General features: G+C 39.0%; 1 protein-coding gene across 1 annotated transcript; it reads left to right on the top strand.

The window, feature by feature from the left end:
- Nucleotides 1-700: 700 nt before the first annotated feature.
- Nucleotides 701-2,225, top strand: CFL2 (cofilin 2 (muscle)). The gene is made up of 3 exons (XM_009886947.1): nucleotides 701-1,008; nucleotides 1,109-1,185; nucleotides 1,274-2,225. Exons 1-3 carry the CDS (start codon nucleotides 749-751, stop codon nucleotides 1,384-1,386), a joined length of 450 nt encoding a protein of 149 aa, XP_009885249.1. The 5' UTR covers nucleotides 701-748; the 3' UTR covers nucleotides 1,387-2,225.
- The last annotated feature ends 14,495 nt before the right edge of the window (nucleotides 2,226-16,720 follow it).

The raw sequence follows: 16,720 nt of genomic DNA, 5'->3' as shown, positions 1-16,720 counted from the left end.
AGGGGGGTGGAGGGGAGCGGTGCGCCTCGAAACTGGTATTTGTGTGCGAAGGAAGAACAGTCGAATAGAATACCCCTGCAGCAACACGAAGTAAAAATTCGGGAGGGTTTTTTTTTTGTTTTTTTTTTTTAAAGCGCGGTGTTGAAGCTGACACAATGCAGAAAACATTTCTGGTGCCTGTAGAGCCTGACATCACCCGGCGCTGTCATGGCTCTCCCTGGGTTGGATGTGAACTGCTGCTCTAGCGTTTGTTCCACCACAAAAAGCCCACTGGAACAACAGCAACAACAACCAAAAAAAAATCCATCCCAACCCAAAAGCTACAAACTCCTCTCCTATGTTCAGTCCCGCCCCCCTCCCCGGCTCTCTCCCGTCCTCCAAATAAGCCAAATGCACGATAAGGTAATGGAAAACTGCTCAAGTAGTACAGTTGTGTGCCTGGTTGTATAAAACTGCTATCCAGAATCACAGCTGAAGATGCTGTGATCTGCAACAAGAGAGTACGGAATTTACACCTCCTCTATATCTTCTGCTCCAATCCTGCAAAGACTACTAAATTCATAGTGTGTTCAGGTTGAGTATAGTATTTTTATTCCTACGGGGGCAGGCAGACTTCTTTATCTAGCACTGTGGGCTATCATCTTTTCTAGTGAGTGCTAATTTTTGCTGTTTAAATTATTCCTTTGATCTCATTTTACAGGCTTCTGGAGTAACAGTGAATGATGAAGTCATAAAGGTTTTTAATGACATGAAAGTAAGGAAATCTTCAACCCCAGAAGAGATTAAAAAAAGAAAGAAAGCCGTTCTCTTCTGCTTAAGTGATGACAAAAAACAAATAATTGTAGAGGAGTCAAAGCAGATATTGGTTGGTGACATTGGAGATACTGTGGAGGACCCCTATACAGCCTTTGTGAAGTTGCTACCTTTGAATGATTGCCGATACGCTTTGTATGATGCCACATACGAGACAAAGGAATCTAAGAAAGAAGACCTGGTATTTATATTCTGGTGTGTAAAAGCAAAGCTTGCTGTTAAAATTGAATATTCTGGAGTTAACGCTGGATGATTGAATAACTGCTTTGTTGTGGTTTTCCTCTTTCCTTTAAAGGGCTCCCGAAAGTGCACCTTTAAAAAGCAAGATGATCTACGCAAGCTCTAAAGATGCCATTAAAAAGAAATTTACAGGTACAGACCTAAAAATGTTTCGCTCCTTAATTACAATGCCATTTAGACGAGGTTCTCACAAGTACATTGTTGTCCATCTGTCTTTCAGGTATTAAACATGAGTGGCAAGTAAATGGTTTGGATGATATTAAGGACCGTTCAACACTTGGAGAGAAATTGGGAGGCAACGTGGTAGTTTCACTTGAAGGAAAACCCTTATAAAAAGACAGACAAGTGCCATCTGGATCTAAGGAGCTTCCATTTCTGCAGCTCGTTCAATTGGAATAGTATTAGTCTCCCCGTCCCCTTCCCTCCTCAAAAAATAAGTCCCTTCCCTAAATGCCCCTGAAGGAGATGTCATTGTTAAGCAGTCTACCAGTGATTGCCATTAGACTGTTTAATCCTGGTAGTTTTATGTAGGATCCAAGGAATGCTTTCACGTCATACTCTTAGCCAAAACTGACGTTGCAGGCATTCCTTGCAACATGTACAATGAATGTGATAGTTAATGTGAATAGTCTAGCAGACAGCAAAGGGTAAGCTAATTGAATGCCTTGAAAGTATTGTCCACTGGTCGGATGGTAGACTCTATACAGTATTACTTACAGTTGCACTTGATTGCAGTTCCATGAGGCTCTTGTGCATTCATACACCTCACCTGCCTTGACAAGCCTATTTTTGTGACATGGCAGCACACAACACTATGCATTTAAAGCACTTTTTTGTAATATGTTTGACCCGCCCCCTCCCCCCAAAGGAATGCCAATTAAGTTGCTGTAACTGTGTCATCAAATTATTGTAGTACCTCAGTTTCATTCCTGTTACATGCATATCTTTATAAATGAAGTAGCTGTTACGATGCCTTTTGTTTTCCATTGAATGTACACTACTGAACAGGAGTAGAAGTTATCTGTTTACCATGTGAGTCTTGAAACACTAAAGTTTTGTAAAACATCAGTCATGGTGGCAATTTCTGTATTAAAAAGAGCCTTAAATGGAACATTGTTTTTTGAGATCAAAAACTGGCCACGTTGCAATAAAACTTGTGGCTTATTACAGAACGTTGCCTTGTTTTCATTGGAAAATATAGTTTTTAAGTATGTTTAATTTAAGCATATTTGAAATAACTTAACTTCTGTGGAAAGTATTGTAAAGATAAACAGTCATTAATCTCATCTTAAATAATGCAAGTTTTTCATTCCTAATCATGATTTAGGCACTGCTTTACAATACGTTGTGGCTCTGTTCCGATCATTCGATAAAGGACCCGATCCTAGTTTACCGTTAAAGTAAAGAAGCTACCACTACTAGAGACCATTAGTTCCATGAAACACTTGTGTCAGAAACGTAAAAATACGAAGTAACTAACCACGCAGTGTGTTTCGTACCTGAATGTTCTTAAAGTTCTACATGCCAGAGTAAAAACCTTGCACGAAATCTCACAGCTCGCCGTCTTTTTTTCGGTGAGATGATGTGTAATTACAGTTATATGATATGCAAACATGAATCCGCTAAATAATTTTTGTTTCTTGAGCGTTGCAGTTGAGACGGACTCGGTACAAGAAATAGCCTAAATGAACTGTTCTACTTGTTAGCTTCTATGTAAATAGAACTGGAAAGTGTTTGCCACTACCGAGGCTTGCATCGGGGACATGTTTTGGCGGGGAGCCAAATAATGCTCTCCTTATAGAGAATTTGATCTGCTCTGTGTGAGCAATCCTCCGTTAGCCAGAGCTATTTATGGCAAACACATGCTTTTGTATCTTGTCATCGTTATCCACAAATGGCAAAACTGGACATGATTCTCCTGGTATGCATAAAGGAGTGCTGTTAGGCAGCCGCTCGCAGCTGAGCTCTACGTGCTGCTAGAAGGAATGCTCTTTATCATTACCTTATTTTATAAAGTTGGTAGAGTAGAACTGTGGAGCTTTTAACATACGGGCCTTTTTATGTTCAGTCCGTAGCCCTTTTTCAACAAGGACGCAGATCGTAATCAAAATCCTTTTTTTTTTTTTCCCTTTTTTTTTTTTCAAATAGTTGAAATAACCTAGTTGTACTGTGTTTAGGCTCTCTTGTCCTGTAGAACTTTAAGACTTTGTTTCGGGCTTCTGGCTGTCCCTATGACTTGCACACCTCATTGTGTTAGCTGTTCTATGTAGACTAAACTTCATTAGAATTTAACTAAAAAGGCATGATGACCACTGACTTACTAAGTGTATCAATGAGTCTTGGTTTTGTTCTACAAAACTCTCCTTTCAGGTACCTTTTAAAGTTGAGAAGTAACTGATGGTATGCATGTTGTCTAGATAAAAAAAAAATCTTTTTATTCCTCAAAATAGTCTCTTTATTTCTGATTATTCACGTTGTGTGCAAAGCCCAGTTTAATGTAAAGATCTACTTTGTGCTTTATGTTTGACTTGAGTTCAGTACAGTATAATGAAATGGTCTTTTAATTGATTTTCACAAGGTATAAATGGTTTCTTTAGAAAAAGCCAAAACTGAAAATGTTAAATTTTAATAAACCATTTGAATTTAATTTTAGACAGTAAACTTTTTTTAAGCAGTACTGTGTTGAAATTTATTGTTTGTCTCTGCTGCAAACAGTCTGGAAACATGTCTGTGGCTTCTAAGTTGAATATAAAAGTTTACTTTTTTTTTTTTTTTTTTTAAACTAGCTTAGGTGTATATTCACTCAGTCCAAGTAGATACAAAATTGAAGCACAAACTGTATTTATGTAAGATTCCTACCAAAACAAGTTTTGGATCCAACAGGATCAGCCTGCCTTCAGTTTGTTCTTGAAATGACTGACTGATGCGAGGTCCAATTCAGATGGCTTGCTTTTAAAAAAAAAAAAAAAGAAAAAAAAATCCAATAAAGTGCTACAGAACTGTTAATGTTTGAATTATAAAACAAATGAGAGACAGCTGGCATCTGTTCCAAAATGGTTTGTCAGCTGTTGTTTTCTGTCATTATGCAAACTGGTGAGGGCCTCATTGTGATCGAGAAGTGGAGGAAAATCCTCTCAAGTTGAATATCTTCTGTGTATCTCCGTGTAGACGTGACTTTTGGGTATCTTGGCTTCAGTTATTTTATTGATAAAGAAATGTTAAATAAAATTTTCATGAGAGTAGCTTGTGCAGAAATGGCATTTTTATTCTGGGAAAAAAAAAAAAGATTTCAAAGCCAGCAGTTGTTTTGTTTGATTTGGTAAATCCTGGAAGAGGTATAGACATACGGGTTTGATTTCTCTGAAAAGGGAAATCGGTCCAAGAGTAGTGTGAGTAGGTGAGGTTTATACTTGTGGCAATTTTAGAAATGCAAAGCTTAAATTTCTACGGACTTGAGTGTAAGAATCACTCCTAGTCAGGTCATCAAGTGCATTTTGAGTATGTTCCGTTGAAACGTAAAGCGTTTCTCTACGTGAAAGAGTCTTCTTCCTGCTGTACCGTTCCCTCAGAACGAGTGATGGAATACAGCAATTGCCACAATTTGATAATAAGCTTTACTCTCTTATGCCAATTCCAGAGTAAACCAAATTTTCATGTCTGCCTATTTTTTATAAACTTCTGTAAGTTCCCCTTAGTTTGTGGTGGCGAGTTAATGATTGTAGAGTGAAAACACGGCACTAATGGTGGATGAAAGATCATCAATGTAGCACCTGTCTATAAGTATTGAATTTCTTTGAAATATTTCTGATTTTGAAAACCTGGTATAAATAAAATTAATTTAAATGTCCTCAGATGTTGAGTTACATTTGTGTACTAGGCAGCACCTACGCTATGCATTTTGCTGTTGTCTTTGGATTGGGAGCGACCCAGACGCTGTGAAAGAAAAGATGGTGGAGTAAACGTGTGGAACGTGCATTTTTGTAATGGGTTTCACCTGCAGCCCCTTCAGTTCAATCCCCAGCTGTAGCGAAACCCAGCACTGGTGGCTCTGGAGATAGGTATGAAGAAGTTTTTAGTGGGTTGGTGCTGGGTAACTTTTTTCTTGTGTTGAGTCTCTGCTCTTATGTTCAGAAAATTAGGTGGTTTTTTTAAAAAAAGCCCAAAAAACAAAACCCCAAAACATTGCAAAAAGTATGTTTACACTGACAAGTCATTTTTAATACTCAGAAGAAAGTGAGCTGATGTAATATGAAAAAGGTGACTGCGTGAAGAATGAGCAAAAGATTATCCTTTTGGTATCAGTGGTATCTCTCTTGCTCATGTAAAATTTCTCGGATCTAGGAATAGCTTAGCTGGAAGAGAGTTAATTTTGTAAACAAAGGTGTCAAGAAACAGCTTCATCAGATTCTCTGGCAAAGATGGGCTTTTACACTGTGGAATAACAATCTTTTTTAGTGCTTACCTAACTTACGTGTTGTCTGTGGCCGTGTGGGACATATATGAAAATACACATTAAAAATGAGTGAAAGGTCTTCATAAAACTAAGTAGTTTTATACAATTTCAATGCTCAGTTTAAAAATGTTCTATTCTTACTATATTTGTATCCAGTGCTTGATAACCCTATCGAATTGGGGCATTTCCCTGCCTCGCCCCCCATGCTGTTAGATCTGCAATAACCCCTGTACATCTTATGATTCCTTGCATTGCTATCTCTGCCATCTGCTAATAATATCTGGAAAAAAAAACAGAAAAGTGAAAAAAATAAAGCGTTTTGTAGGTAATTCAAACAGGTAACATAAATTATGTTGTTTATCTGATGATATGATTGAATTTTCTTTTTATATCGTAAGGCTTACGGCAAAAACGTGTGCTATTTGGAGGTACTGAAAGTAATTTTGATATTGTCTTTTTACTATCCAACATAAATTATGTTGTTTATCTGATGAAATTATTGAATTTTCTTTTTATATTGTAAGGCTTATGGCAAAAACATGTGCTATTTGGTAATAAAAGTAATTTTGATATTGTCTTTTTAATATCTCATTGTAGGTTAATATTTCTGTTGTCAGCTTTACTTTGTAATTACTTAGAAAACTAATGATTGGAAATGAAACTTGAAGGTGCTGCTGATTATTTTAAAAAGTTTCTAAATGTCAATTCAGATGGTAAAAAAGAAAAAAAACTACTTCAATTTCCCACTGTTAGCTTAATTTTTATTCTTGTGTGAACAGGCTTAGGAATGTGTGTGTAGCCTTCTCCTCTTCCACCTCTTTATTTTTAAAAACAGCTGTGTCACTGCAAATCCCTACCATCTGCCCACCATCTTCTGTAAAGCTTTACAGACAATCTCCACTTGTACCTTTTAGTATTTATTTTTCCCCCCTCTTGTTTGTGATTGTAGGGATTTGATTTAGAAAAAAAAAAAAAAAGAAAACGCTGTAATATTATGCTCCTCAAAAGCTTTTCTATTATGCAGAAAGTTAAAAGCATCAGTTACTCTCTGGTGAGCACAGCTGCAGGGTATACATTGGCTTGGAAAAAAGAGATGTGATTTTGAGAACCGGTTTAGAGAGCATTATTTGTGTCTGCTTCCTCTTAGTGGCAGCGCTGCTTTCATCTGTGACCTTCTATTAAGGCTAATGTGAGAGCTAAGCTTTTCTTCCATTTTAGCTGTTTCAACAGAAAATTGAATGTGCATGTAGCAGACGAGGTGCAGAGAAGCAGAGGAAGGTTTAGAAGAAGCATTTTTTCATGGAGACCTTGGGCGGGGGGGAGGGGGGAGCAGAAGGGTTACAGCGCAGGATTTGTTTCCTATTAATTTCAGCATGAGCTTGCAACTGTAAAGACTGAGCTGATGTTATCTTTTGGTCTGCCTGAACATACTGATTCCACAGTCTCAACTGTCTCGATGGCTTTTAAGCAATGAAATGTGAACATACAGCTCTTTATTGGTGGCATTTGTTTTAATCCTATAAATATGAAGCCATGCTATAATGGGGCTTTTGGTTAGCGATATCTTATAGGTGATGCAGCTAAGCCGCGTTTGAACAACCCTTTAAAAATGTGTACTTGTTGGTTATACCAAATACACTAATTAAGGTATTACATTGGGTGAACTGGTGTAGTTCTTAATTAGTGACTGCAAGTGACAAATGTAATTTATGGTCATATTTTAGAGTCTTAGCCCTGTTATTTAAGCATGACTTAGAGATGAAACACTTCCCGGTCCACAGAATTCATTGCCTGCATAAATTCTTCTAGGAAGCAGCAGCATAATTTTAGCACTTTGTTGACTATACCGGTGCAGAATCTGTCACCTGAAGGTTTTTCTTCTGCGTTGGTGAATTCCCTTTGTAGTGCTGCATTATTTCTCTGCATCCACGCTTCAAAATCCGTTCCCAGAACTCTCCTTCCAAGTAACCAGAATTCCTAAACAATATTTATTCTGCGTGACTAAAGTAGAAAGGCATCTTGTAGAATGCCCATAGGAAACAAATGCGTGGCATTAGCCGACGTGGCCACCGAACACATTTGGCCCTGCGTGCCATCTCTGACTGTTGGGTTATTCTGATGAGAACGTCAGCCCGTTTAGGTTTGCATGCAACAGCTCAAGCCAGAAAGCTTGTGGAAACACGAGAAAATGTCTTAATTTTTCTCAGATGAATGTCTTGTTCTTTGGTAAGACTGAGTGGAACAGCTGTGACAAGGATCACAGTGATAACCACTTCCTAAAAAAATTTTTTTACCCATTCTGACAAAAACACCTGGCTTTGATTCTAGACAGTTTTATAGATTTACTTCGACAGGTGCGATGGTTGGAAGTATTTTCAGGACAAGCTATATTTAGATATATATAACCGTTCGATAATTCCAGTAGTTGCTTTGGTCTCAATATTATTTTAATTCGGTCACTTCAACTCCATTACAATTTTAACTGCCTGGAGTTCAGCATTGCCAATACAATGCTCACAGCACAGCATAAACAACATTTAAAAGTCGTCATCGTCAAAATTAGTAATAATTTAAATCAATTCTATTTCTATAGCCTGGTCTCAGTTTTGCAAGGAGGATGACGACTCTTTTAAAAGTCTTCCAGTGAGCTCCTGACTGAACACCTGCCCTAGATCTTCATGACAAGGTTGAAGAAGTGTTGGAGCATTCACATCAGAGCAGTTTGCTTTGCTCTCTTGCATAGTAAATATCCTATCCTGCGATATGTTGAGGTTCCTGTGGCATCAACATCTAAAGCATCTGAAAGGCTGAGAGACTTGGGTCTTCTTAGTCTGGAGAAGGGAAGACTGAGGGGGGATCTTATCAATGCTTATACATGCTTAAAGGGAGGGTGCCAGGGCGATGGGAACAGTTTTTTTCAGTGATGCTGAGTGACGGGACAAGAGGTAACGGGCACAAACTTGAACATAGGAAATCCCATCTAAAGATGAGGAGGAACTTCTTTACTTTGAGGGTGGCAGAGCACTGGCACAGGCTGCCCAGAGAGGTGGTGGCATCTCCCACCCTGGAGGCATTCCAAACCCGCCTGGACACCGTCCTGTGCAACCTGTTGTAGGTGACCCTGCTCTGGCGGGGGGGTTGGACTAGATGATCCCCAGAGGTCCCTTCCAACCCTGACCATTCTGTGATTCTGCATGATCTCACCTCCTTTTTAATTCTGAATAGAAGGGACAGACTGCAATTATAGCTTTTTCTTATGATAATACAGTCAACCACCTCAGCTATGAATTTTATTTTCGCCATGATTACCCGAAGGGAGAAAAGAATGCTTCCCCATAGCACTGTGCAGCATAAGGCCAAAGTACAGCACCGGGATTGCATGCCGGCATCACAACCATTTTCAGGTATTGTGGCTGTTGCAGCAGATACAAAATGTGATCTTGTCAAACTTGAGTGGTGGACGTGTTTCGGTAGAGTCCCGAAAAGAGCTGTGGTGAGAGTCTGAGCATGTGGCACTTGAGCTCTGTCCCTGCAACATCTCCGTAACATCACGAGGCTACGTCTGCTCCAGACTCTTTTTCGAGAACCTTATGTTGCTGCTCTACCCTACTTCAGAAGTCAGTGTGACTGATAGCTCAAGACATCTTCAAAGTTGAGGTGTTTCCAGTAATAGCTTTGTGCACACCAGATTCAAGAAGCACATGTCTCTGTGTTTATCTGCAGTTACCCTGTGCACAAAGTAGTAATGACACATGAAAATATATTTAACACTGATAGTAATGCAGAATCTTAATTTAATTTAACAGCTGTTTTCTTTGGAAAATAGTGAGAATAAGATTTTTCCAAAGATTTACTAATTAATATCCAGAAAATGGAATAATATGCTTTCATATTTGTGCTTTAAATATTATTTGTCTAGATATTAAAGGAACCTGGAATTTTCTGCTTTTTCCTCTTCTTTTTTTTTTTTTTTTTTTTTCCCCAGAAATGGTGTTAATAACCAGTCTTTCCGCTGTAATAGCAAACTGTGGGAAGATGAGAAGAGTTATTTCTCTTTGCATCAGCATCTTACGTTGTGTGCAAATACAGATCCTCTCAGTTCCTTCTTAAAATAGTGTGTGGATCACATTCAGTGGGTAACGGACAAGAACATAGGATTTTTGTAAGTCACATTTTACCGTATTAATATGAACATGCACATGTGTTTGAGCTATGAGGTAAAAACTTTTAATTAGCAAAGGGCATATTTGGGGGGAAAAAATTAGTAACTTTTTGAAGCTTACATTTTTCTCTGCTAAGAAGTTTTTTATGCTGTAAGTTGTCCATGCAGATCTGTTCTTTCTGTTTTGTTAGTTACTTGGTTTTGGTATTCTCACTTTTCCCACACTGCATGGTGTTTCAGTCTAATACGGACTGGATTAAATTGTTATTAAAGGAAGGAAGTATTATGCATATAAAATATATAGTTACTGTAGGAAAGAATAAACTGTTTGCTTGACCCAGTTTTATGGAGCTATTTCTTTCTACAGGGATGGGATCACAGTTAAGGAAAAGGGACGAATGGGTTTGCTGAGAGTATTTAGGAGCACTCAGTGGGAATGAGATTATTATTGTCGTGCTTAATCCTGAAATAATCATAGAGCATCTCATCAACCTTGCACCAGCATTTGAGAGAGATGAATATTCTAGCTACTTTGTGATATTAGTCTGAGATAATTTTCCATTGTTATAAACTTGGAACTCTTCAGATAAATATAGAATAGAATATTTACACCTGTGATGAATGTTTCGATGTTTTCCCGTATGTTATGCTTTTAAAAAGATGATTCATAACTAGGGGAAATGTGGTTCTTCAACATCTTTTAAGGGGCTGAAAATTAAAGCGAAGGTTATAGAAACAGCCAGTTCACTTAATCTATTTTGGGGAATTGCTATAATGTTATCAGGCTTGCTTTTCCATCTGTTGGGCACAGTGTGAAAGAGTGCATAGAAAGGGTGTTGTGGTGACATAGTATCTGTTTTCACTGATGTGAAATGCATTTAATGGTGGTGAAGTTACAAGTCCTGCTGCATGCAAAAGCAATAAAAATTATCATCAGATCAGAACTTGTCATTTTCATAGACAGTAACACTTTGTTCCCTTTGAACAGGTGTAAATGTCCTGCTGTGTCTTTGTTTCCTTAAAGGGGAAAATGACAAAATTGAGCCTTTCCCCTCCCTTTGACTTGCTTTCTGTGTCCCTTCTCCTCCAAAGCATTTCCCCCCCCTCCGGCCTACATGCAGAAATTGCTCACCCGCTTCCTCCAGTCCTCCCGTTTGTCTCAGTTACCTCACTTTCACCTCCTCTCATCACCATCCTCTTCGTTCCCTCCTAGCTTCAATTCTCCTCTGCTCCCGTTCCCTCATATTAGCAGTGTGCTTTGGTCTTTATCATAAACATAGGGCAAACAAGAAAAAAAAAAAAACACTTTTGATCCATTTGCCAGTTTCTGTTGTTAAAAATGTGTAGCCTTATCCTTACAAAGACATTGTTCAAAGAGTAAACTTGGCTACAGTTTACCAAAGTGGCAAACAGTTTGAAATAATCTCTCAAGATGTTTTAACAGTTTTAGTCTGCTCCTGGTGTTTTACTCTGAAATCCAGACGCTACCATTTAGACGGGGAATTGCCATATTGGGTTATTTTATGCTTTTCTCCGTGCCAGAAGCCTAAACTGTCCTTTTTTTGCAATCATTAAAGCATCTGGTTTCAGCTATTAACTTCCACAAAAGTGGTAAGTACTTAACAGTGTGGGGAGATGCTCTGGATGCATGATTTAATGTTATATTGGAAACTGAAGCTGTAGAAATAGTGTGAAATAAACATGAAAACCTGAAAGTTAATTGCATGGCTCATTGGTTAAGACTTAATAGTCAAATCAAGAAAATCTTTGTACTATAAGAAAATTAAAAAAGGCAAGAAGTAACCTTTTGTATAATCAGAAGTTATATTAATATAATATCTGTTAAGAGTTTTAATCTGCTTCCTTTTCTGAAACCTTGTATTATGCTCAATTCAGCTCCTCAAGCTTTTCTCTGCGGTCACGAGCACTAGAAACCGACAGCATTGCAGTGAGGATTTATTTCCTTTTCCTGATCTCAAAAAGAAGCAAAAAAAGTGTGTGATGAAGAGACATATGAAGCAGGGCCATCTGAGGGTGCTGTTTGACAACACAGCGCAGGCAATCTAATGACACGTGTGGGATGAGAAGGGGATTCCTGCAGAAGCTGGGCTGAATGCTCCCCCTCTTCTCTGCTGGTGCTTAACCCTGACTCACCAGGCAGTGAGAGAGTTTAGGCATCTACACTTCTCACTTATTTTGGAAAGGCTATTTTTTGGCTTGTTTAGGAAGGCACGATGCCTGAAATGTTTCAGATGTTTCTGAGACTTGCCACAGACTTGGTAATTCAGCGTATGTGGTATGCAGGGTGTCTCTGGAGGAGCTAAACTTCCTTTGTGCTCATGACAGCCGCTGTGCTCCTGCGTGTCGCTCGGTGAATTTCCAGGCAATGCCAGGCTATTGTATCACACACATCTTGTACAGTAAGTCCAGCTTTTCCAGGAAGATTTGGTCGTTCTCTGTCCGTATGTTACACAGCTGAAATGTACATCCACAATATGTTTAAGGTAGATCAGAAGCATGGGATGTTTGGGTCTGTGGTGGATAGTGAATCATTCTGACATCGTCATACGTGTCTCTGCTGGCAAATCTCAGGCAAAAATCTGGAAAGCCCAATGATTTCTTGCATCTCAACTTCTTGTCATGTACGTACTTTAAACTGCATATTCTTCAGTACTCCGATTTCTGTACATATAAACAGCAGCGGTGAAATTCAATCCATCAAATCTCAGTCACTCATAACACTGCACAGGACATGTAAAGGTGTTTTAATGTTTAACTCCAGGTGAAACTTGGAGTTGCGCTATATCAGACGTGTGCATGTCTGACCTCAGCTCTCGCTTCCTCTCTTCACTCCTTTTAACGGTATTTTGGCCACCCTTCCCCCACGAAGATCAGTGATATGAATTAACTAAATTCCTCAGATTCTGAAGTGCTGACTACAAGCATTTCGGAGACTGGGAGTCCTGCCATGCCATAGTATTCCTGAGGGTGTAGGCAAGCGCGCTCCATGTACAGCACGTCACAGAGCTTTGAAGATCCAAGGGCCAGCACTTCTAGAGACTTTGGCTTTTGCTTTGTTCGTTTAGTTCCCAGTGAGACTGACTTTGCTTATCCAGCTTCAGCCGTTAGCATTCCAGGCGAATTGTATCTAGTGGTGGTTTTGAGTCGAGAAGTAAATGATTAGTTTACTACAGACTAGTTAGAAAACAAGAGTAACAGGCAAAATAGCTCACCTGATATGTATTTGGAATTCAACTGGTGCACACATGTGCTATATATATATGAAGTTGGGCTTTTTTTTGGTCAGGATTGATGTAATCCAGGCATACCCAGAGGTACCTCCATTAAAATCAGTGGAAGTTAGAAATGCTTATTACCAGTTCATTAGTGTCTAGAATCATTAGAACAGTATGGAGTGATGTAAAGGCAGCAGGAAAATGCTCTGGGTGTGCAGTAGGTGAAGACTAATATTTTACCAGCATTATACATATTTCAGAGCGTGCATCACAGATTTGTAGCTTTAGACAACAAAGATAATAGTCCAGACTGAAATGTGATGGGTCTCAATATGTGCAAGAAATGCAGCCATGATTCTGTTAATCAAAAGGTTGTTTTAAATACACGTTATTAATTTAATCTAATAGCGCTCACTTTTTAAATGCACAAAATGCAATTATAAATGCTGTTGGTTTATCATGTGGCCATTTATATCTATTATGACCTTTTGGGATCGGCATCTATGTGCTGTCTACTTTGTATTCTGTACATGTACAAAAACCCACCTCATTTTTGTGAGCTTAAGTTCAGAAAACAACGTTGAGCTCACGGCCCATCTGAAAGGCAGAAGCTGGGCTCTCCTGTCTGAGTCTCCATGGTGGCCCAGTGTAGTGAAGGTACTTTAAAGGTGACCAGCTTACACTCACAGCACTGGATTCAGCACAAACTCTGCACAGCCCAGTCTTACTGCCGTATTAATTAGAAAATAGGTGAGTCCCCTCCACTTTTTAAACAGAAACATTAGAAAATCCACCCATTCTGGAAGAGGCCTGAATTCACCTCTGCCTCAACTCCATGTGATTCTAATTCACAGGTGAGCACCCGAACCAGGTCTGTGGACTCCAGTCTCTGTTTGGACTGCAGGGCAGGAGCTTCGCCGGTATTTCTGTGTGTCAGCCTGGCCTGATGGCCGAAACTCATGCTTTGACGCTGCCGAGGTACAAACATCACCCTCTCAAGTGCTTTGACACACAGTCACCCTCACATTGAATGCAGCAGAACTTTACACCTTGAAGGAACGCTGGTTACTGGTTAGGGTCTTGTTCGCCTGGTTTCTGCCTCCAGACCTGTACAAATGCTTTGTATGAAGAAGTCACTAGTTGGTGATTAGGGAGCAGACATCTAGAAACCAGACATGGTGATGTCTATCATCGTGGTGATGATGTATCATCGCATCCAGCTCACTTTGCACTCCGTAGATTCAGCTCTTAGAGATTGTAACATGAACATCTCCACGTCTAACACACTCCTTATTCGTGTTTTTTTGTCTGTTTAGTACTTGTTTTTAATAAGCCTGGTGATTTTTTTTTTTTGAAGAATCAAACTCAGTTGTCAGAAGGATTCTTTCTTTATTTTTATGGCATAACATCACTGTGTGTTTAATTTACTTCCTCCAGAAATCATCTCTTGATCACTGTCTTTGATCGGAGGTGAATGTGCTTTTCTCAGCCTAAGCTCCAATCAATGATGAGATGCCAAGAAATACTTCCACAGACTCACAGTCTGGGAAGTGAGAGAGGCATCCCTGTAAGCTACTGCTATAAAAATCAGTTCCTGCTGCAAATACAGCACTACCTGTGTTGTCAGGGCTTGCAGGGTGGACTTACTGAAAGGGCCAAACCTATTTTGTTCAGTTCTTCCCAGGAGGGAATTGTTTGGTCTTGTGCATTGCTGAAACATAGGGCTGCCACAGCCAAAGGAACACAAACTTCCCCTACCCATATTCTGGCCATATGATGTACCCCAGCACCTGACACATCTGCAAGTCTGATCACAGAGCTGCAAACCTGCTGTAAGCAGAGATGGTACAGGTCAGGACTCCATGCTGCACACGTCAAAGTTGGCACATCATTTTTCTACAACAAATTGGCTGACAGGGAATGGAGAACCTGATGCCACTCAATGGGGCTTTCATTCCAGCCACCTGCTATTGCCAGCTATCAAGCCACATAGCACTCTTCCCACCCACTTTTTTTTTTTTTTAATTTAGCATGATCACCTTCAAATTAGTGGATTCTTTTCTTTCTACTACGATGGAGATGGTCTTCCAGAATCCTGCTTTGATGTTTTGAAACCTTATTTTCATTTCAGCCTAAATATATTCTTAGGCATTTTTTTTTGTACATGTATTGTTCCTTACTTTGAATAGCCTTCCCTTTCCCTTTTTTTATCCCCTGATATGATATTATCTTATTTTATTTGTTCACACCAAGATATTTCCAGTAAGATACCCTTCTTCGTCTCCTTAATTGTCCTGTCAGCACTTCTTTGTACCTGGTTGAGTTTGAATCTATCATCTTTCCTGAACATGTTTGAACATGCCTTATCACTACATGTGATGAAGATATTAATGCATTCCTTTCTCTGCATTGTAGTATCCTATACCTTCTTCCATTAAAGTCTGACATATATCATGTGACTGATACATCTACTTACTTTCCTTTGCTCTTTCCTTGTGCTTATAGAAATTCCCTTTGTCCCCTAAGATCATGACTGCATTATTCACTATAAATTTCCATCCTGTTTCTGCTACTGCAATCCTCAAGGTCATGAAGGTCTTCCTGCATGATACTCCAGTCCTCTTCTGTACCAGCAGTACCTTCCAGTTTTGTGTTGTCAGCAGATTTCATTAGCTCATTTACTTCCTATTTTTTGTGCCAAGGTCATTAATGAGAAGATTAAATAAGATTGTTCCTAGAGTGTATCTAGGAAACTCCATTAATAATTCCCCTTTCTCCTGACAGAAGGCTCCAGTCAGTTTCTTATATGTTTTACAGTTGACATGTTAGTCTCAATTTTCATCTTAATTAATGTTATACAAAATACATTCAGGAAGCTCAGCAAAATTAGGCCTAGTGTCCATCTCTGTAAAGAATATGCAATGATTTTATCAAATAAATGTATCAAACAAGTCTAGAATAATTTATCAATGATAAGTGGGTATTTTTATCCCACTTCCATATCCCTCTTCATCTTTTATTATGTTTCCCTTCCAAATGTGTCATAAAATCCTGATCATTATTCAGCTCAGACATACATGCTTTGGCAGCTGCCTAGTTCATTCCTTCCCCTTCTTGAATATATCCGAAAATTAATATTAAGAGGTATCTCACTTTTATTGTTAATAAATTATGCCTCAAATATTTGGTACTTCGTTCAAAATAAAAATGCTAAGAATTAGAACTAATTAAGTGATTTTCCAGTATTCTATTAGTAATTATAAAACTGTCTCAGAAACATACAAAAGAGGGGAAATATGAAAACAATGAAACAGCTGTGAACTTTATTGTGGGTGGTGTTCACAAGTTCTATAAGCGTCATTTAGCCAACTTTCAACTATGGGGCAAGCTGTTATCTTACCATGGAGCCCCACGGTAGCCTTGTTACCCGATATGAATCAATTGCTGGTAGCACTTCAGACTAAGCTGTGACATTGCGCATCCTTAAAATAAATTCCAGCGTCGATGTGTTTTAGATTCAGAACCAGATGTGAACTGCAGGTGACCCAAAGAGGAGGGAGTTAGTAGAATTGCTTGAATCCTAGGTGGGGACTTGAACTGAAACTGTGTAGATTTAACAAAGAGCCTTATTGAACCGTAGTTGCTCTAGGTATTTGCTTTAGCTCATCACAAAGATTATGCATGTCACACACGATCACATCCCAGGCAGCCAAAACGTCTTATGAATCACGTGGAAGTCAGAGCTCCCTGTACCTTAGGGCATTGGTTCAGAATCATTGTAGAGGGAAGAGCATCACCAAATGAATCACTAATGAC

The sequence above is a fragment of the Charadrius vociferus genome, unplaced genomic scaffold, assembly GCF_000708025.1.
Source record: "Charadrius vociferus isolate BGI_N301 unplaced genomic scaffold, ASM70802v2 scaffold14, whole genome shotgun sequence".
NCBI lineage: Eukaryota > Metazoa > Chordata > Aves > Charadriiformes > Charadriidae > Charadrius > Charadrius vociferus.
Note: the sequence above shows the minus strand (reverse complement) of the source record. Positions and strands in the feature narration are given on the sequence as shown.

Coding starts and splice junctions, on each gene's coding strand:
- CFL2 (XM_009886947.1), top strand. CDS start 749: ATGAAAGTAAGGAAATCTTCAACCCCAGAAGAGATTAAAAAAAGAAAG. Junction 1,009..1,108: donor GACCTGGTATTTATATTCTG/GTGTGTAAAAGC, acceptor TTTCCTTTAAAG/GGCTCCCGAAAGTGCACCTT. Junction 1,186..1,273: donor CATTAAAAAGAAATTTACAG/GTACAGACCTAA, acceptor TCTGTCTTTCAG/GTATTAAACATGAGTGGCAA.